At 33.3% G+C, this 21,997-nt stretch overlaps 1 protein-coding gene across 1 annotated transcript in view; it reads right to left on the bottom strand.

Moving 5' to 3' along the window:
• LRP1B (LDL receptor related protein 1B) overlaps positions 1-21,997 on the bottom strand; it is a 1,467,083-nt gene that overhangs the window by 2,963 nt on the left and 1,442,123 nt on the right. The window contains exons 85-87 of the mRNA XM_027078335.1: positions 10,032-10,108; positions 2,050-2,140; positions 719-863 (exon numbers count right to left, since the gene is read on the bottom strand). Coding sequence (XP_026934136.1) covers positions 719-863; positions 2,050-2,140; positions 10,032-10,108 — 313 coding nt within the window. The remainder of the gene's footprint in view (positions 1-718; positions 864-2,049; positions 2,141-10,031; positions 10,109-21,997) is intronic.

Below are 21,997 nucleotides of genomic sequence, written 5' to 3'. Positions count from 1 at the left end.
TCTTAATTCATTAATTCAATTGATGCTCTTAAAATATTCTATAATTATCATGCAAAATATTCCGATTATACAGTGAAGGGAATCTTTGCAAGTTTATCTAGATAGTTGTATCATTTATCTATTTCTTATGAAAGCTTCCAAACTGAGCATTCAGTAATATGAACTAATAGAAACTAAAAAAAGACTGTGGATTTTTAGGCTATATATATCAATGGTATGTCTCAAATCAATAAGAAGGATATTATAGTAGGTAGAAAAATATTGTTTAAAAGCGATTTGATCACAAACAAATCCAAGCACACAGCTTAGTGGACTCTTCAATAAAACATTATTGGAAATAAAGTACTTATTTTGGCAATGAAATACTGTACTCTTTTTGTTATTAAAAATAAATCAGTAATTTTACACTAGGCTGTATATTTAGATGTGCCAGCACCTCAACACATTTGAATAAGATATTATTTTAAATAAGCTATGTTTATAAACTAAGCGAATAAATAAATATTATTTTCCAAAACATGTTACATTAACTTTGTGCTTCAGGTGAATGCAGTCCACAATTTTAGTTTTTCTTTAGAAGAGCCTATAAAATTCAATGCATCCTAAAGTTCTTTAATCTAACTTCAGATAAAAGAAATAATGATGAAATTCAGAACCATTTTATGGAGAAATGACTCAAGAATGTTAGTGCTCACAGTGCATCATCTTAAAACTTTACCTTTGCTGGATCCACCATAAAGCCAGGATCTAAAAGACCTCCATCGCTGTGATCATGATCCACCTCATACATGTTGTAAGATGGATTGCCGATTTCTACATTTATTCCTCCATTGATAATAGGTTGTCTTCTTATAGTTTTCGTCCTAGAATAAGTGAACATTGTGTGAGTTATCTAAATATCACAATGTGGTGCATGAAACTGTCGTATTTGTAGATTTAATGACATTTTAATATAACTGATGGAACATTCTTAAATAAAATACACTGAAAATAAATGACATTTATTGATTCACAGATGAACAAAAACTCTGAATGTAATACATTATTTTCCCAAATTATTTAGATTTAACAATAAAAAATGCACTTGGAACATATTCCTTGTAAATAGCTAATACCACATTAGTTGAAACTGAATATTCACTAATCAATTGCCCTTTAAAATTCTACTTTCTCCCTTTCGTTCCTGAAAAACGTCTATAAAAAAATAGTGATAAACTTTCAATCCTCAAGTCATGTGGCTAAAATCCTCTTTTACATAATTCAAAAACGGACTCGTGGGGTTTCCCTGGTGGCGCAGTGGTTGAGAGTCCGCCTGCCAATGCAGGGGAAACGGGTTCGTGCCCCGGTCCGGGAAGATCCCACATGCCGCGGAGCGGCTGGGCCCGTGAGCCATGGCCGCTGAGCCTGCGCATCCGGAGCCTGTGCTCCGCAACGGGAGAGGCCACAACAGTGAGAGGCCCGTGTACCGCAAAAAACAAACAAACAAACCAAACCAAACCAAAACAAAAAAAAAACGGACTCACAAACTCTAGCTTCCAGATAATAACCCCACAGACAACTCACTCCTTATAGATCTTTTACCTGCATATTCAAATAAGTTGAAATAATGATACTTCCAGTAATATATAAAATCAACAAATATGTAATCTGTGAATAAAATGCACAATTTGTGACATACAATACATAGTCATTATCATTTTATTGACATTACTAATCTTACACATTAATATTATAAAATGCTCTTTAGAGACGCTTGCTATTTCAAGGAAAAACTACCACAAATGTAAAATTCTATTGAATGTTTAATAACTCCCTTGTTATTTTTGTTGGAATATGCAAATGCAGCCATTCCATCAATATAACATAAGGGAAAGGTTGTCTAAATTATAATCATTTAAAATGAAGTGGAGGGATAAAATGGTTCAAAAAACATAGAATTCAGCAGTTGGAATATGTAAATCATACTTTAAGAAATTTTCTTAAAAAAAATCAGTTTCTGTAACTATTTGTGTAATTTATTTACTGTTGGTCTAGAACCTTGCATCTTACCTTCGTTTTCTTTTACAAAGCACTAAACCAATTACCAAGGTGGTTATCAAAGTCACCAAGAGGACGAGAGGCACAATGATGGCTATGCTTCCTGAAAAAGAAATGAATGAATAGATGAACACATAAATAAAATGAAGACAAGATTGATATAACTGAACACTTTATTACACCAAATCATTTGACAATTGACATAATAAAAATAAAGCTTAGGCCAAATGTCTATATTCCTAGTTCATAACTACATTACTGGAAAATCACTTTCTTATTAAATACTTGATCTGCTGGAAATGTTTCTTCAGATATCTTTCCTTTATATGTTACCATTAAATACATTGAGGTTAGAAATACTGACTTCTTTGTCAATCTGACTCTGATTCTCACCAGACACATTTATTTGCAATGACATAAGTAAAGAAACTGTGACTGAACACACATTTCCACAATTTCCCTGGCCATATTTCCACCCTTAGTTTTTTTCCTTCAGCTATAAATACTCCCTGGCCATGAGTACATGTGGCAAGTTAGATGGCAGTCTGGTAAAACAAAAGGGGTAACAGTTTTGGATTTGGATGGACATAGGCCTAAATATCAGTTTCACCACCTACCTGAAGTGAGATCTTGGAAAAGTTATTTAAAATTTGAGGCTCATGCTCTTTACCTGTTAAAATAGAGACATGAAGACCTACCACATAGGGCTCTTAGCTTGATTCAACAAAATAGGGGGACAAAGTGGATTCTCTTTCTCAAATTCCAGTTCCAGAATATTTTCAGCAAACCACATTTAAGTGTTTGGCTTATGTTGTAAATGTCCACTTTCCCTCTTTATAAGAATGATCTAGGTTGTATCACTCATCTTCAAAATGGAATAACAGATCTATGGAATAGATTTTCAAAAGTGGTCATAGAAAGTGGATCTTAGTTTTTATGCAGCTGAGCATAGGGGAGAAGTAAAACTGAGGAGAAACTCTGCCCTGCTCTCCATTTCTAGGTTGGCAATAAGAGCAATCTTTTTTTTCTAAAGAAGAAGGAGACGATACCCTTTTACTGATGATGCGATCCACAGTAAGATACACCTAGGGTCATATGTCACTTATGCAGGAAGAAAACTGAATGCAAGCGTTGCCTAATAACAGGAGAGTATTAAGAAGCTCTATCAAGTACCTAAATCTCATGTTTCCAACAGACAAATATCTAGTGCCTATAAAGACAAGTCTTTGTCTATTTGGAATAAGTATCTCATTGATTCTGTCAAGTCAGTTTAATCATTGGCTAAACTGAGAAACACAGCAACACCCAAACTAATTGAAATTTAATGTGAGGATCTTGAATGGTTCAGGAATGAAACGTTAATAGTTATTAAATATATGAATTTTCCTCTGCATATACAGGTACATGTAAAATACTGTGGTAGAAATTAATGGTAATATTAAGCATGATAAGCAGCTGCTTAGGGTATTTAAAATAGAAATATAGATCAGTTTTAACAGCTCTAGCCACAGATATCCGTGTGAGGTAGTACATATCGCAGATCATTTACCAAAATACCAAAAAGTCTTTATTAAGGAAATGTCATATATAAGATAATCTTTCAATTTGGAACTTCAAAAATAACTTGACTAAAATGACCAAATAACTCTCTTCCATGCAAGAAAAAATATGGCTTGCCTTCTTTAGTCAGTTTCTGAAATGTAAACCTCATTTTATTTTTTTCATGCTGTTACCAGCACTATATGATTTAGTGAGTTTGATATTACATTACCTCCTTGGTTTTGGGAAAGTGAACTTTATATGAATGTGTAATTTATTAATAATTAATGTAAGTGGAGAATCTGGCACCTTGGATAGTAATTAACATTTGTTCACAAATTTTAAATACCAGTGAACAGCTTGATTTCTTCATAAACTGACTTCAACTGATTGATCACAACTTTATAAATATCCTCACTTCATCATTTATATTTTTTTCTGCTAAAATTTGTGGTAAATATGTAGGTTTAAAATATATATCAATACTAGCTTTAAGGTATATAAAGTTACTTTCCCCTCAAAGCAATTATAAATTATTTAGAATATTAGATTTTATTTGTTCTACATAGTTTCTTTTATTCTTATTAGGTAGAAATGCTGTTAATTATGCATGCTAGAAAACAAAGAACTTTGTTTTTCTTTTTCCCATGACAGATGGCAGTTCCAATCCCTCACATTACAGCCCTCTGTTTAAGAGCCTAGCATTCTTATAAGTTTATATAAACTATCAAGGTAACTGTGATAATGCTCAGTATAGCCAATAAATAATAAAGGGTGGCAATTTGGCAAGTTTTTCTTTATTTTTTGTAAATTAGTTTATATTCATAGAAACAACTAGCAAATATATATATTATTAGAATATAGTATAGATATTTATCAAAATAAGTATTTTTTCCAAGCAGTATATACGGCAGTAAACATCATATTGTAACATATAACAGTCAAGATCTATTGTAGGTGATATTTTTGATAGTATATTTTTGGTGGACTATCCTAAACAGATTAAAAAAAAAAAAGCACACTCTGAACTTGTTATTGGGTGGAGGGGAAATCTCAACAAACTTCTCACAGAAAATAGAGCCAGTCTTTCTTTGCCACGTTGTACTGTAGCCTCATTATATAATGCTTTTCCATTTGAAAGAAGAACTGTCTTATCAAATTGTTACGTTGAGGAGACCCCTTCAATGGGAGAGGCAGTACAGCATCACAGTTGATATAATAGATTCTGGAGCCAGGCTACCTCAAATTTGAACCTCAAAGGTCAAATCTCAGCTTACTAGCAACATGCGCTTGGGCAAATTTATATTCTTTGAGTTTACACATTTATAAAATGAGTGTTATCATTAATATATACCTCATAGTAATGTAAATAGAATTGTGTCTATTACACAGAAAGTGCTAATACATGTTTATTAACTAATTCAAAATACATATTGCCATATGACTCTGTGTATGCCTCTATGTATGCACTTTTCACCATATGTTGTAGAGATCAGTTTATTTGTAACTTGAGGGCATAAGCTATCTATCTTTGTTTTGCAGATAGCACAGTGCCTAGGATATCATAGGGACTATACATTCAGTTCTCATTTAGCAGATATATTTTAAGTGTTGCTATACTCCGCACACTCAACATTTACTCTACTTTGCACTGGGGATAGAAACGTCCCTCTTCTCATCTTGTTTGACGTATATTAGAAGATGACAAACACATGGGTTTATTTAGCACAGTGATAAGCACCACCCTAGTGAAAGTATGTATTGCTCTGAAAACATAGAGGAGTAGTATCCGGCTAGATCTGGGATAGAGGAGGACGACTGGTGTGCCTTTGAGACCTGAGGGATGAGTTCCATGAAAGAGAATGCAGGTTGAGAGGAGGAGGAGATATTGAATTAACCTAGGGAGAGAAATATGAAAACCTGGAGGAGAAAAGATCAAGGAACAGCAGTCTGAATGGAGAGTAGAGCAGAGGGTGGTAGAAGGAGATGTGGCTATAGAGGAAAGCAAAGGGGATGTTAGGAAGGGCTGTGTAAGCTACATAAATGAGCCGGGAATTTATGCTATTAAAAAACAGGATGATGTTGAAGGAAATTTAGGAAGTCATATCTATGGACTATATTGTCTAACTTAACTTAAAAAAGGAGGAAGGTTAAGAGTGACACTTAAGTGTTGCTTGGATAACCAGGTAGATTTTGCAGCTATGTGTATAGACAGGAAGGCAAAACAAGGTGTATAAAAATGGCTGGTTGAGTGGGAGAAGGGGATGAGATCATTTGGGGAAACACGGAACTTCAGATTCCTGTAGTATAGAGATATAGATATACAGATATAGACAGAGATGACATCAATATGGATACAGCAGTTGTGCAGTGGGATATGTGTCTCAGCCTCAGAAGAGAAACCAGGATTGAGGATAGAAATTTGGGAGTAATTAACGAAGAGTTGAAAACCGAGATCAAGGAATTATGGATTACCAAGGAGAATATATGTAGTGTGGGGAAACCAGCAGAGTTTACTATCATGAAAGTTAAAGAAAGAATTTTTTATTTATCGAAGTTATAGTAGAAAAATATAAGCATAAATTATATCATTACAATTGACCTCTTTTGACTTGCTGCTATATATTCTGCTCTTAAGTTTATGTTTACATATATGTATAAATGTGTGTGTCTCTATATATAGTGATTTGGATGATGTTTCTTAAGCATTTTGATAAACTGTTATTTTAAAAATCATAAAGAACATATCATGTTCCAAACTTAGCAAAGATTATCCTTCCAGTGATCTTTGAGAGGCTGCTTATCATCCTGGTCATGTATAATCATCCTCACTTTGTACCATTCTCACTCTTGTCCCCTTGGTGTCAGTACACTGATTTTCTTTCAATCCCTTGAACATGTTTAGCTTTTTCCTACTCTAGCGTTCTTGTATCTGCTGTTTCTTTTGTTTGAAATACACTTAGCGTCTCCCCCCCTTTTTAATCATTCAAGTCTGAGCTTAAGTATCACCATCTCAGAGAAATCACTCCTGACCTCAGTTCTGCCCTAACATTCTCTATTTCTGTGTCTTTTTTACTTCCTTCACAGATCCAATCAAGACTCATAATTATTTTCTACGTGTTTACTTATTTGCTTGCTTTCTTGTTTAACTATTTTTTTTATCCCTCTGGCACCTCGGTTTCATGAGAAGAGGCACTGACTATTTTTTTTTTTTTTTTTTGCTGTACACGGGCCTCTCACTGTTGTGGCCTCTCCCGTTGTGGAGCACAGGCTCCGGATGCGCAGGCTCAGCGGCCATGGCTCACAGGCCCAGCTGCTCCGTGGCATGTGGGATCCTCCCGGACCGGGGCACGAACCCGTGTCCCCTGCAACGGCAGGCGGACTCTCAACCACTGTGCCACCAGGGAAGCCCTGACTATCTTATTCACTGATTCATCCCTGGGATCTAGACATTACTTGACACTTAGTAGAGGCTCAATAAATACTTGCTTTTGGATAATTAGGACAGAGGCATTATTTTGTTGCATTTTTCTCTATATATTTGCAATTTATAGTTATATTTATAATTCCTTGGTATAACATAATTAATTTTTTTTCTGTTTTAAAACATGACAGTATAAAAGACATGAGGATAAAGTAGGAAAACAGAAGATATGAATAACCCCCTAACAGATGTCACATTTCTGTTGTCACTACAGTAAAATACAGCATCATTACATTACTGTCCCACAAATGCTGAGTATATTTTTATCCTCCTTAAATTTAGCAGATATGAATAGCATAATCCAAACATTGAGCATCCACTCCCTTAAAACTTCAGGTAAATCTAAAACAGGAGTATAAAATAAATATTTCATCATCCTTAGTTTAAAACTCTTCCAAATAACTTCAGAAAAGTTTCTGCTTTTTCAAGTGGAAACTAAGCAGAAAGTTCTAGAATAATAGATCCACTTAATTCCACAGGCAGGCTGATCTTTAGATACTTTAAACCGCAAGGGGCAGAGAACATCAGTATGACTACTCAGAGATGATTAAGAAAGACGCTCATCAATTAGAAAGGTAAATCTCGTGCCAGTTGATAGCAGTTAGGCTGAGAGAGGCAGTATATTCCTGATTGCGCCAAGGTCCAATGATTATGGAATGCTTCACTGTAAGTGGAAATGCAGATTTGAAAACACATTCCTAAAGTATCCATCTTTCTTATTGAACAGATTACTTTTGCCCAAGTTCGGGGAACATTTGACAACCATTCAAAACCACTGGAGTTTACCTGAGAAAATAAAAATAGCCCTCCTACCTTAGGAAGGATCAGTTTAACTACCTTTTCTCTCCTTTCAGAGTTACTGAGGCAAGTTTCTCTAAGCGCAAATGTCTGATAAGTACCTTTTAACATAGTCATTATGTGGTCAACTTTGCTCAAATCTGAGATAATTTGACATTTGCATAGCTAATAGCCCTTTCAATGTGCATTGATACTTCCATTAAATGTAATGACTTTAAATCAGTGATGGAAGAAAGAGCATCAGAATCTTTGGAAAAAGGGTTACAACTACTTGCAACTCCTCCTTCCATGTGATAGTTCCTATTTTAGAACTGTTGCATGTAATTAGAGGCATTTTTCTTATAAGGGAGCTTGTTGCCAATGCAAATGGTTGGCAACATCACCTTTCAATAAATACATCTGGCACACCCCTCCTTAAAATCATCTTCCAAACACGAAATTTTCCCTTGTAGATGGACCTTATATATAAATTGAAAATTCAATTGACATTCTACTCTGTTTCCTTCTTTCAGAAAATTTTATCAATATTTAAAATTGTTTTGATTCTCTAAAAGACTAAGTTTTTAATTTACCTTAGATAATTGAGAAGTTATCATAAAAGAAAGCCTAAAGTACCATGACTTCATTAATTCTCAACTTATTACTTCAGTATGTTCTACAGGTTGGTAACTCAAATGCATTTTTTCATTATAAAAATGCTCTTAATGATGGTTGAGTCTTATAACTGGTTCACAAAATCATATAAATTAGTATTCCTCCAGAATTGTTAGTACTAATGTCAGTATGATCCTGGAAGAGAGAGAAGAGAGTATTTTTTTTCTTTTGCTCTTCTTCTGCAATATCAAGTTAGGCAAGGTATATTTTCCCACATCTCCTATATTTTATGAATCAATTCCTCAAATCCTAGTGCCCTATTCCTACAACTAAGTGTCCATAGTTTTGCTACAGTATTCTCCCTTCCCTTCCTAAAGACAACACACAAATTCTAAGGTAACACCATACGCTCCATGACCAGAATCACGTATCTCACTTTTTCAAATGCAAAGACTCATTTCTAAGGTTATTTATTCTATACTTATTTGCCATTTTTCAAAGATGGTCATCCTTACTAGCCCAAGTTAATCTCTAAATGGTGGAACTTTAGACAATGTCACTTGAAGGATTTCAAGCAATGATAAATTATTTGGGGACAGGCACAACAAACAAGTAGATCAGCAAACACTGGGAGCCTATGTCTAAGGTACAAAAATCATATACTTTTGATTTTGATAATGTCTTTCTTTTTTCACAAATTCCATAGCATATTTTTTGTTTGTTTTCATGTATGCTCTCTCACCAGCAGTGAAAGACTAGAGAAAAATTGCTAAGTAAGCATTCATAAATCAGAGGTATTACTTTTTCTCTTCAAGAATATATTTACCCACTTGATAGTTATTCCAGACTTCTCAAAAATTTTCCACTCATTAGCGATAGTATGTGTGAATTGGGAAACTTTATGTAAGACTTTTGTTGTGAAAATCTTTATAAAATCATTTAAAATTGTTGGAACACACACACATAGACACAAAATATTGATGCAGATAAAATTTCATATCAGGGACCTGTCCTAAGACTACAGCTACACACACAAAAAAACTTGTAAAATGTTGCTACATTTTAATATACTTCAAAACCAGTACTTTAAAGATAAGGAAGGAATGAATCAACTATGCTCCTTATTAAAAATTGCTTGTTAACATACTTCATCACTTTGAGACTAATCAAGTTTGTTTTTCCACAACACACTGAATGCACTTCAAGAAAAATACTCTAATTAAAACATGAAATTACTTTTCTTCCCCAAGCATTCTCACATCCATTGTGATATTTGCAGACTTTGCAGCTGATGCACATTTCCGAAGAAAAGCTTAAGCTAGGTTTACAGATGTGTGTTCTGAAAACTGCCAAAGTTTGAGATGAACCCTCACAGCCTAAAAGCGCACATAACGCTGGATCCTGTCACCAGGTGAGAGCTCAGTGCTTCTTCTTTCAAAAAACATATGGATTGCAGATCTCTTGCAAAATTCCATAAAGGAGATTTTCCAAGACTCAATTCCCACAATAATGGTATAAAAAGAAAACAATGCTTTCTATACTGTGTGGAACACCCAAGATATTAATCTGAGAAACTTACTTGTGCTGATATGATCAGATTTGCTGCTCTTTGGGGCCGGCCTCTCACACTGTGTGCCTGACCAGTTGGTGGAACATCTAGAAAGATAAAAACAAACAAAAAAATCAGTGAGTAACAAAACCCACAAGTCTGCTAATGTAGTAACTTTAACCAAATGAAATGAAGGAAGAGCCTGCTATCACAGATTCATGAATTTTAGATAGAGATTTCTGCTAATTTCCTGCATATTGTCAGTATGCTGAGGGTAACTTCAATTGGACTTCACTTGTTAAAATACTTTTTAAAATTTAAAGTCATTTTTCTTTATTCTATGTTAAACTTAAAATTGGCATATTTTATAACAAAACTGAAATTTTAATTAAGAACTGAGATTAATTTGAGACGTACTGAAAATTATGCCACTATAAAAATTGAGTTTGCCTGTCAAGCAACTCCTTCTTTACTAAGTTTCTGTGATTTATTTTTTCTGGTTCTAAATTCAGAGTGGAACTAACAACCAAACAGCAAATGGTCATATGTCTCATAGTTCAAATTGCACAATTTTTACTCTTTTAATCAGAGACAGGGAAATATAGTGCTTTCCCATTTAAGATCATGCTTCTATTCCCATGAAATCAAGACAATATGCCCAAGTTTTCATTCAGAGAAGTTGTCTTTCCCATATAGGAACCATGACATTATGATGGGAAGTCTTGCAGAGGATTAAAATAATAGATTTGATTAAAATCCTTCATTTAAACATAAATCACAACCATATAATTAGCTGACTGTATCAAAATAAATGCTGGAATGGTTTTAGCTATGTTTGAACAATGTCTGCTGGCTAACACAAGATGCCTCCATGCATCTGTCAGAAGAAATCCATAGAGAAACAGTTTAATTGGCTTCAGTTCTTATTTAAAATGACTGTCAAATACCACCACATCACAAGTAGTTGTACACAGTAAAAGAACCGCTTCCAGAACTATTCCAAGTAGATATCTTTGGGCATGGTGGCCAAACTAAATAACTGCCATGGGTGGGTCTCTTCCAATTCTGTCATAGCCAATTCAAGTAGCTGAAGCTGTTTGGGAACCAGGCTTCTATGATGCCATGTGAATTATTTGTGGTATTTGTGAAGACAGTATCGGGTGTCCTAACACAAGGGCAAAATCTCATAAAATCATCATATTGACAAACTCAAGTTACAAAAAGAAAAATTTGTTTCATAAAAGCATACGTTAACTTCAGAATAATGGACAGCAATGTTACTATTCAAGAATATAGTTATTTGATTAATAATGATATTATAAAACTATGCGTATGGATCATGATTTCAATGAAAATTAATATCATTATATTATTATTAAGTCATCACTCATGCATTATCCTGATTTTTTATTTAGATCCTTTATAAAAAGCTTACATATATATTTTCTATACATCACATTTATTATATACCATACTACAAGTAAATCATTAAAATAGGTAAATAAATTTTAAGGCCAGGTGTATGATGCTGTCTGTATTACTGAAGTGAGGTAATGAAATGAGCATATTTCAAATAATTATAATAAAGTGAACAACCAATAAAATCATTGATTTAAAAAAATCTGTTTTCTCCCTTAGTTGTGGTTTTGCAGTTGAATGTTCTAGAAAATTGTTCCAGTTCTTCAGTTCCTAATTCTTGACACAGTCCAAAGATAATTCAAAATAAGATGTTTAGGCAGATTTTGCAAACATCATTAGAATGAATCCTAATCATTGCAAAAGTCTTTTTGTTCTTTGTAGCTTTACATTTGTCAAATTTTCTAATTGACCACTGAAGATATTTTACATGCTCCAGTGAAAAAAATAATACTGATTGCTTGGTAATTTTATTATATAACCGATGTGTACAAAGCTATTTTAAAATTAAAATATCAAAATTTGCTCTTTACATTACCTCCTTTGAAAAAACAACAGTAACAACAGCAACCTAAATCAGGTTCATGTTAAGCAAGAGAAATGATCTGAGATATATTTTGTTGTGTTAATAGAGATAAGAACATCTGGGGCTCATCATAACACTGAGATGCTTAGAAGTCAGAATATGGAATTGCTCAGGAATTGGAGGAATAAATGCTAATTGATAAGATGTTCTGATATGAGCATCATGTGTTTTAAGTATTTTAGGAAGTTATTAAAAATATGCCTTTAGAACTCCAGAAGGGCAGAGAGAGATTTTTAAACAAAGAAGATCAGGATACTGTGATTTTTATTCCAAACTCTGAAATTATTTAAGTAGGACAGGTGGTATTTATTAACAGTATTGAGTAATTTTCTGTTTTATTCATAGCTTGGAACCCAGTACGTATATTAGATAAAATATATCACTTGCTAGTGGTCGTGATGCTCCTCTCTTTTGCATTGTGGAAGCACACTTAACTTCTTAGCTTTCAGGGAATATTTTGTTTATTACATACTGGAAATAACTCTCAAAGACTGTGCTGGAGAAATAATTTTAACAGTTCTGCATCTTAATCAACTGATGATCACCTTGCAATTTTCCCTATACTCCTTATAAAATAATGCTTTATGGCCAAATATAAAATATGTTCCACTTGTCTACATTTGTTCCAGTTTTTTAAAAAAATAATCTCTTTTGAGATATTAAATCAAATAGAAGTCATTATTCTTGTTGCCTACCTTACAAAACTACAACTTAAGGCATTTGCTGCTCCACAAATACTTCCTCCAATAGTTGATTTAAGACCAAGTATTTTTACTGTCTTTATAGAAATTCATAAATCTTCATTCTCTGAGTAGACTACAGTGATCAAAGCCATTAATGGCAGATCATTTAAGAATTGAAATGTGTGTGTATCATCAAAATTTCCAGCCAAATTCCCCACTGAATTATTTGCATAATCATGCTGATTATAATAATTTCTGGCATCTGTGTCTTTGTCATTGTTCCTCAAGAAAAATCCGTAGTCCATGCCCTAGTCATCTTTAATCTGTACTGTTGCAATCTACTGCTCCCTGCTATTCATCCCTGGACAATTATCTTTGAGTTAGTCCTGCATGGTCCTCCCAAGAAATCTTATTTTTTTTCTTACCATCACAAACATCTGTATATCCTTCCTTTTAAATTTATTCTACAGTTATTTCCCCCACTGTGCTTTACCCTAGGACAATGAAAATCAGCTTCTTTTTCTTATGTGTTTGATCACTGTACCACTCTGAATTATTTAACTTTTTAAACACTTTTATGAATTTTGGATTCATGAAAGTATTGTTGGATCATGGATAGATAGGTAGATAGAAAGATAGATTCTTATTTATTCAAACAATTGTTTATCCTTCTCTTTTCACATTATCGTACGAAGATATTTGCTTCAAAAGCAGTCTTTTTGATTTCTCCCCTTCTCTCCAAGGCCAGTGACATTCAAAAGAAAGGTTGTTTATCGTTATATTGTTTTCCTAATCTTATTCTTCCTTTTATGTTCTAGGTTAGACTAATGATTATCAAACTGAAAAATGTGTTAAAGTTGAAATTCTGGAGGCCCATATACCAGAGATTTTCATTAAGCAGCTTGGAGCTGTGGCCAGAAATCTGCATTTTAACAAAGTGAGCCTGATGCAAATACTTCACATATCACACTTCAAGAGATATTTGAGATAAATTATTATGTTCCCACAGATTTTGTTCTTATACCAAATATTGTTCAATCATTTAAAAAAAATTTAGGATAGGAATAATAGTATGCATGTCCAGCAAGACTGTTCAAAAGGTTAAATGACATTGGTAGAAGTTCTTAACATAGTATCTGAAAGTAACTAAGTGGATTTTTGTTTGGGGTAACTAATTCTCATCTGAATGTTACTATATGAAATGCTTGGATAGTTAACTTATTGTGTTCTTTAACAGTGTGTGCAATTATTGTATAGTTACAATATTCTATATTTCAATTGTAATTTTCTGTAACAGGGGGAGTACCTTTGTGTAAAGGCAATAGTGTAGCATATATTACTAGGAAGCACAGTAAATATTTTTGGACTATCAAAATAAGTTTAGCATATATAAGGGAATAAATATATAATCTTTAAAAAGAAACAGTTTTTACAATACAAGCATAAATATAAGACATATAATTAAACTGTCCAAAACAATGAGAACTCTGAAGTAGCAGAGAGATTTTACAAAAGGAATTGAAATCAGATATAAAATACTGAAAGTGTATTAAAATCTTAGGTATTGTCTTTCACTGTAATAATGATCAACTTACGTGGACTACTCATGTCATTTTGTGGAAATGTCGTCTAGAGCCACTTGCTTTGGGAGGACTTCAAAATAAAATAATGAGATTAATATCTGCTTCCTCTTTTCATCAAATTTAAAGGTCATGGAACCCTTCTGACCAAAGTGGAATTCAAAGGTAAACCTTAAAGCAATTTGAAATTGAATTTCTCCTCTTACATGCTAGGCTGCCGTTATTAACTATGATGATGGAGACATTCAGAATGAAAAATCTTTTAATATACCCTTCTCTTTCTACACACAGGGGAAAAAAAATACGGCACAAGGGATTAAAGGAGCCTTAGAAAACTTGTGCAGAGTGCCATGCATGTTTCAGTGCTCCAAAAAGCTCATTCAATAAAAATAAAACTATGACTACATTTTGTGCATCAGATTTATAAAACAGTATTTTCATACAGTGATGAAAATTCAAACATTAAAAGTCAGTTGCAAATTTTTTTTTCTGATTAATTCTGAAAATTTCACTCTTTTGGTGGAAGAACATGACTACATTTGCATGGCATTCTTAACTTTAAAGCCTTACACCCTATGTAGCTCCCAGCACTTTTTTGCCCCCCTCTTCTTGCAGACTGCTGTATTGCAAAATGCAAAAAGTTTTATTGCATTTGGAAAGGATATTTATATATTAATTCACCAGTTTGTTAACTTGACTTTGAAACATTTTTTCATCTGTTATTGTTTCCCAATTTTCTGAGATAAAATTATTTCATATATACATAAAGATTTATAATTTTTTAACATGCTTCAAAAATTTTCTATCCTACCTTTGATATAATATTTTGCATAAAGTTCAATTAACATTTGCACAACTTTGTGCCAGGTCCTAGGATAAGTGTTTTCATATGAAAAATATTCTTATTCAGCTTCTATAATAACCCATGAGTTGGAATTATTCATCTTATGAAATGGAGAAGTGTGTGTTCAAATGATTTTCCTGAAAAATCATAGCTAATAAGAGGTAGAAATAAAATGTGGAGTTATTATGATCCTTCTTATTCAAAGCAGTAGTAGGAAAAATGCTTTTCCTTACTCCCTCATGCCCAAGAGAGTACAGTCACTTAAGAAGAAAGTAGAAATATTATCTGAACAAAGGAAAATCAGTGCATTTTCTGAGTAGTAAAATTGTTAAAATTACCACACCGGCTCAGACCTGTGGTCAGTAATGCCTGATATTCTGTCTCTGGCAGTGACAGTGAGGGACATGTTATAGAAGGGTGTTAATATCCTTCTTGATACCAACTTCACATTTTTGTGTGGATTCCAAAATACTGTAGATGTGTTTAAAACACCTTTAAAAATCCAAGATCCATCAATTATAAATTCATCTATATTATTACTCAGTACAATTTTGAACTTCCACAACAATTCACTCTATATATATTTCATTCATTTGGTAGATATATATATATATGTGTGTGTGTGTATATATACACACACACACATATATATATATATACACACACACACAGTTTTGTACTACAATTTCTATTTATTTAGCACTATTCTCTGTCAAAATTTGACTGTTATTTCTAACATAGAAATAGCTAGGTATCACCCTGCTTTGTTTTCTTCAAAAAGCTTAAGTTAGTATCTTAAATTTTTGTTTGTTGTAATAAGTATAAGTGGTTCAACTCTATAATTATATATTATAATGCCTAGTTTTAAAATACTACATTAAATCATTGTGTTACCTAGTATTGATAAAATTAGTAAGATAAAGCTAATCTTACTTTAATATTAAGGACATTTGGTCAGAAAGAGTTTTTGATTTCTGAGAAGGGTTAATGTGATGAAGTAAAATAATAATGAGATGTTCAATAAACTCTGACCAACAATTATTTTAGGAAAAGTAAAAATTAATGAGAGGGCTTCTCTGGTGGTGCAGTGGTTGAGAGTCCGTCTGCCGATGCAGGGGACACGGGTTCGTGCCCCAGTCCGGGAAGATCCCACATGCCGCGGAGCGGCTGGGCCCGTGAGCCATGGCTGCTGGGCCTGCGCGTCCGGAGCCTGTGCTCCGCAACGGGAGAGGCCACAACAGTGAGAGGCCCGCGTACCACAAAAAAAAAAAAAAAAAAAATTAATGAGAAATTTCAGTTGAAGAAGTGACCATGAAAGAAATAAAATTAACAAAGTGCATTATTTAAAGTGATTATTTTAAGAAGGAGAAATATAAAAGATAAAATCTAGTTGGCCAAGAAGTTATCCATAAAAGGAAGTTTGTTAAGATTGGCTGGTTTAAGTTAGAAATGTTTAAACACAAAATTCTATGCAGGCCACCTGAGCAGAAACAGCCACTAAAGTGTGAAATGATGACTCAATAAATATTAAAAAAAGAACAAAATCTCTACTAATGTAAAACTTTTATTATCTAGATGTTTTCCAGGAAATTTTATTAAAAGCAGATCTGAAAGGCATAAAGTGTTTTTTGTAGAGTGAGTAGATGATTTCTACTTAAATTAATATGTTACATGCATCAACTCAAAAGGAAAAGGAACAATCATAAAATTAGTATTAAGTAATATGGTTGATAAAATTGAAGACATAAATGTAGGGTATTACATTAGAAACGGTGGTTATAATTCTATAGCTGAAAGTGGGAAGAAAAGCAATGTATGCTGTAACACAAATGGAAATCTACATGATGCCATGATGAATGACCAATTCCAAAACTGGCTTAAGAACATATCAAGCCATGGGGGCTGGGGTTGGAAATCTCCATGCTTAGTGCCATGCAGACAAAGTGACTAATCTTATACCTGAATATTTTATGTTTTAGCACAAAATAAGAGTAAACAATAAGGAATTTTTCTATGAAAACCTAATGACAATGACTACCCTTCCTAGTTCATAGGGTTTCTGTGGTGCAACATGGTAAAATCTGAAACAATTTATAATGGCAATATCTGGCATAGTCAACTGCAGTTATTAAATATCATTCAAGGCATATTAGTCCTATACAAATGTGGGGCAATGGTAGGGATATCAGAAAGTGTTAACAGAAGGTTTTGAGACTGTGAATGTCTTTGTAAGTGAGATATATAACTCTAATTCTCTAGAAAATATTTATTTTCAGTTGTAGTGCACATATGCTGAGATATTGATATTAGCTACTTTAATTTATAGTCTGAATCATTGGGAAATAATTCCTATATATAGATAGTCACCTCCTTTCTGATATTTCAGTATAGCCTTTGTTCTAGTTACAAGATTTTTACATATCCACCAAAAGGTAACACTAAAGGTTTCTAGAGGCAAACATTTTTAATTGATAAAGGTACACTGTATTAGTATTGATACCACCTTCCCAATTACCACCATTCAGCCTTCCTCAAAATCTAGGATCTGCATTTCACAAGTTTTTAAAAATTTTTAAATTGTTTTAAAACAAAACAAGCAATCAAAAAAAGAGTAAATGAAAAAAATTGAAATGACTTGCTAAAATCAAGTGTATGAATTAACAAATTTGTCTACGCTGCATAAATGTCAATTAGTCATAAAACACTCACCAGATTTGTTCAACACTTATAGGAACATGTTGCAAACAGAAACATCTGAAGGCTTATGACAAAAGATGGCCATTAACACACACTTCTTTCCTAATCCAAGTATTATATTACTTCCCTGACTCAAGGTGAGAAGGTTTATGCAGGCAGTAGTCTAAAAATTGATTCAGGAAGTTTAGATAAATATCTTCAATAAATCTAAAAGGCTATAGAATATTACAGTAGTATTTTACATTATGGAGAATTGCCATTTGGGGTCAGTTATAAATACCTTTATTTATTTGGTCCACATACAATCATAAATATGGTACATTTTATTTTTGCATTTCTCTATTTATATATGCATTTATAAATTTCTAAATATGCCTTTGCCTATGACTATGCTAGACTAATTACTTAAAGGTAGGGGTAATCTATTATTCATTTTTATATTTCTTCATTTCTTGAGCACATGGTCAGTATGTAGGTTTGGTCAATCAATATGTTTGTTGTTTTGGAATTAGACAGAACTGTGCTGTAATCTAGTCTCCCCTCCTCACAAAGGATATATCTTCTAGCAATTCACCCACTTTGGTTGTTTAGTTTATAATATAAGGGAGAGCAATACTCCCACTTTTGTCACACATTTCCCACAGATCTAGCCTCTTATGCTTTAACCTTTGTTTTCCCCTTAAATCCCCTTCCTTTCTTATTTTATATTTTATCTTTCTATTGTATGTTTTCCTTTTACTACCTCAAAATTTTTCTTCTTCCTTCTTTACTTTGTTTCTTTTTTCCTCTCTTTCTTCCTTCCATTTTTTTTCTTTTTCCTTTTTGCAAGGCAAGTTGATCATTATAAAAGTTAAAAAAAAATTAGGCTTCCTGAAAGATTAAATGATACAATGTATATAAAATTTACACACCCTCTAAGTTAATTTAACTCAAGTGATAAATAATACTACGAATATTAAATTTAAAGCTTGTATATGGCACACCAATATCAATATAATTATAATTTTTGTTTGTATGCTGAGTGGAAGAAGTATTAGGCTAAAATTTCTGTACTCCTTTAACAAAAATGGCTTTCTCCTGCTACTATTCCAGTGTGAAAAAGAAGAAAATATTTCCTTAACTGACGATAATGTAAGGAATTTTTCATTTATTTTTTTCACTCTTAAACCAGTGTTGCTGGTTAATCTATATTCCTCTGATCCTTTTCTTAAAATTGTATAAAGTTGGTTTGGAATTAAGTAGTAGGTTGGAGGTTTATTGATTTATTTTTTTTGACTTGTTCCAGGATAGAACATGAGCAGGAAATAAACCTTCATTGTTAAAAGCATCTGAAATTTGTGCTTTTTCATAGCAGCAAAACCTGGGGAATGCAGTCTAATAGAGAGAAAAATAATGTAAATTGTTAAAGAGGTAACAAGTAAATGAATGAAAATACTATGTAGTTATACTGTATTTGGTTTCTTTGGTTATTCTGATTTACTTACTGATTATATTAAAGGCCAAGAACATGTCCCAGAATCAAGGGAAAATAAGGTGACTACATCAAAGCTTCATAACAACAGCTGCCCAATGGGTAACTATGCAATAACTGTTCTCTGTTAGGCAGTGCCAGCTGTACTCTCAAAGCACAAACTGGACTTTAAACTTTAATAGAAAAATTCTGTATTCCGTGTTTTTCCCCATGACATGACTAGCTTGGTGAAAGCTAGAACAAGCTACAACTTGTTACCTGGGATCATAAAGGATAGATATTGATGTGACAGATTTTCCTGGCCTTTACTGTTCCAAAAGACATGCACGTTTCACATTTCGTGCTTTGAAAATATGCCACGGGGCAGAAAACAAATAAGGGACATGCAATGACCTGACTCTTGAAAAGTGGACAACACAGGCTGCCAAAGTTGAATTGCTCAAAACCCCTGCTGAAAAGTTGTGATCTGTTTGAAATCACTCCTGACAGCTTCCTTGGGCTCTTCTCAAATGTTCTCTACGGGGCCACAGGGTCACTGGTCCACAAGGAGGAGCGTCGCTCAGCCTGACAGCAGAGGCCTGAAGAGTAGCATGTGCCCTCTCCTTTCAGCAGAGCCAGTAGTTTGAAATACCTAGGCCTTAATTAGCTGTTGTAATATAGAAGAATAATTCCTACCTTTTAAAAATGTGTGACAGAAACGAAACTCACTATCTTCTTCCCCAAAACCCCAACAGAGGTTTCCCTAGTACCTGTACATTTCCTTATGTGTTTCTCACCCTAAGGACGTATAAAACAATGCTAAACTTTTAAGAAAATAATTAGATGGAACAATCACAAAACCAAAGAAAATGACAAAATGACTAATTTTCCGATCATTCGCTTAATGAATGTCCCTTTGGTACTTGTACATTCATTTTGCATCCCTCTGAGTTTTAAAAATCTGCTTTGAAAATGTTTCAAAAGCTAGCTCCTGTGTGTTTTCTGAGGTGTTTGAGGGTGGACCTGCTGCCCTTTTTTCTCTGTTGTCCCTCATGGGACTTGAGCTTAGTTATGTACTTCCCTTTTCAGTCACTATTACTATCACAATCATCACACTTCTAATCTTTTATTTATGCCATATTTTGCTTATTTTTAATAACGAGCACTTTTTAAGAACCCCACAGCTTATTTTTTGCCTCCAAACTCCCAGAAGCCCAAATTATGCCAAGTACTGATCATTTTATGTATGGTCTATTAGAACAGTTTTAAGGTTCTACTTTTTTTTTTAAGTGTTTACTAGGTTGAAAACAATATTCTGTTTTTTTTTTTTAACAGGTATTACATTTCTTATTCCTCAAAATAATTTTAGGAAGTAGATGCTATCAGTATTTCCATATTAAGATGACAAATGAGGCAAAGAGAAGAAAAACAAAACCAACAAAACAAACTGCAATTCCAAGGTATAAGGTCTTCTATCTTTTGGCTCTTTTTTGTGCCCTGTTTACCAACAAATCACTTTTAAAAAGCCATTTCTTTAATTTAAAAAATTGTCTCCTTTTCCTTTGTAAATTGGGATTCATTTTAAAATCTGTTTTTTCAAACCCAGGGCTTCTTGTTCCAGCAGAGCACCATGCCATCAAGACCTTTTTAAAACACACACATGAATGAGATAGTTCATGAGTCAAATGTTATTAGTGTTCCCCTACTGTTTATGGACTTATGGAATAAATTTCAAATTCCTAGCTAAGCATATTATGTTCCTCAGAACGATTTCAGTGTATAACATTATTGTCTAATACTCCCCCAGAAGCACCATTTATCTTACACCACTCACATCCACAGAGCCCCTGCCACATTCCTTCTTGTCTCATCTCTTTCCTCAAAATAGATCAGAGTCCCTCAAGGGCAGGGGCTACAACTTACTTTCCTCTATTTCATCCTTTTTTCTTTCTTTCTTTTTTTTTTTTTTTAGAGAGAAAATACCAGGGTAAAAACAACAAACAAAAGTCAAAGAGAAGAGAGAACAAAAATTAATACAATTAAGTTTTACTAATAACTTAACATGGGTAAGTTAAAAGCCTATTTAGTTCCTTTTGTAGAGAGATATTTAACCTCAGTTCTAGAACGCTCAGGAAACTTCCTGTGGTAGTTTTAGAAGATATCATAAAGATAAGAAAGAGAACCAAAAATCATAATGAAATGAATCACTTAAAATTTTTTTTCTGACTCTTACAGTTTTTGAAAATGTATTAATGAAGTAAGAAGTGGTATTACAATGATGATAGAAAGATGCTTATATCATAGGCTGCCAGATTTCACAATACAATACAGGCACCAGGACAGTATTTTTTAGCAACATTAGTTAAGCACATATTACACAAAGAATGCATGCTAGCTGCTGAGGCAAAATAGATAAATCAGATACAACCTCTTCTTTAAAGGAATTTACAATCTGCCAGAGAGAAACAGACATGTACATTTAGAAGGGCCATGGAGTAAAACAAGCAGCATTCCCAAGCCAGTTTCATAGAAATATGCTCCATGTCAAAAGGCCACACAGAGACGAGAAGCCAATTCTAGCCATAAAATATGGAATATCATAGGGTAATATGAAAAATGTAACCACACACTCATGCAGATGATCAGAGAAAGGAAAACCATGTTTCCAAAAAAAAAAAGAGGAAAAAAAAAATAAAGCAGAAAGCAAACAAAACAAAACAGATGCCCAAATAAATATAAC

The sequence above is a fragment of the Aethalodelphis obliquidens genome, unplaced genomic scaffold, assembly GCF_003676395.1.
Source record: "Aethalodelphis obliquidens isolate GAN/ISIS:26980383/991018 unplaced genomic scaffold, ASM367639v1 scaffold2, whole genome shotgun sequence".
NCBI lineage: Eukaryota > Metazoa > Chordata > Mammalia > Artiodactyla > Delphinidae > Aethalodelphis > Aethalodelphis obliquidens.
This window is presented reverse-complemented; position numbering and strand designations above follow the sequence as displayed.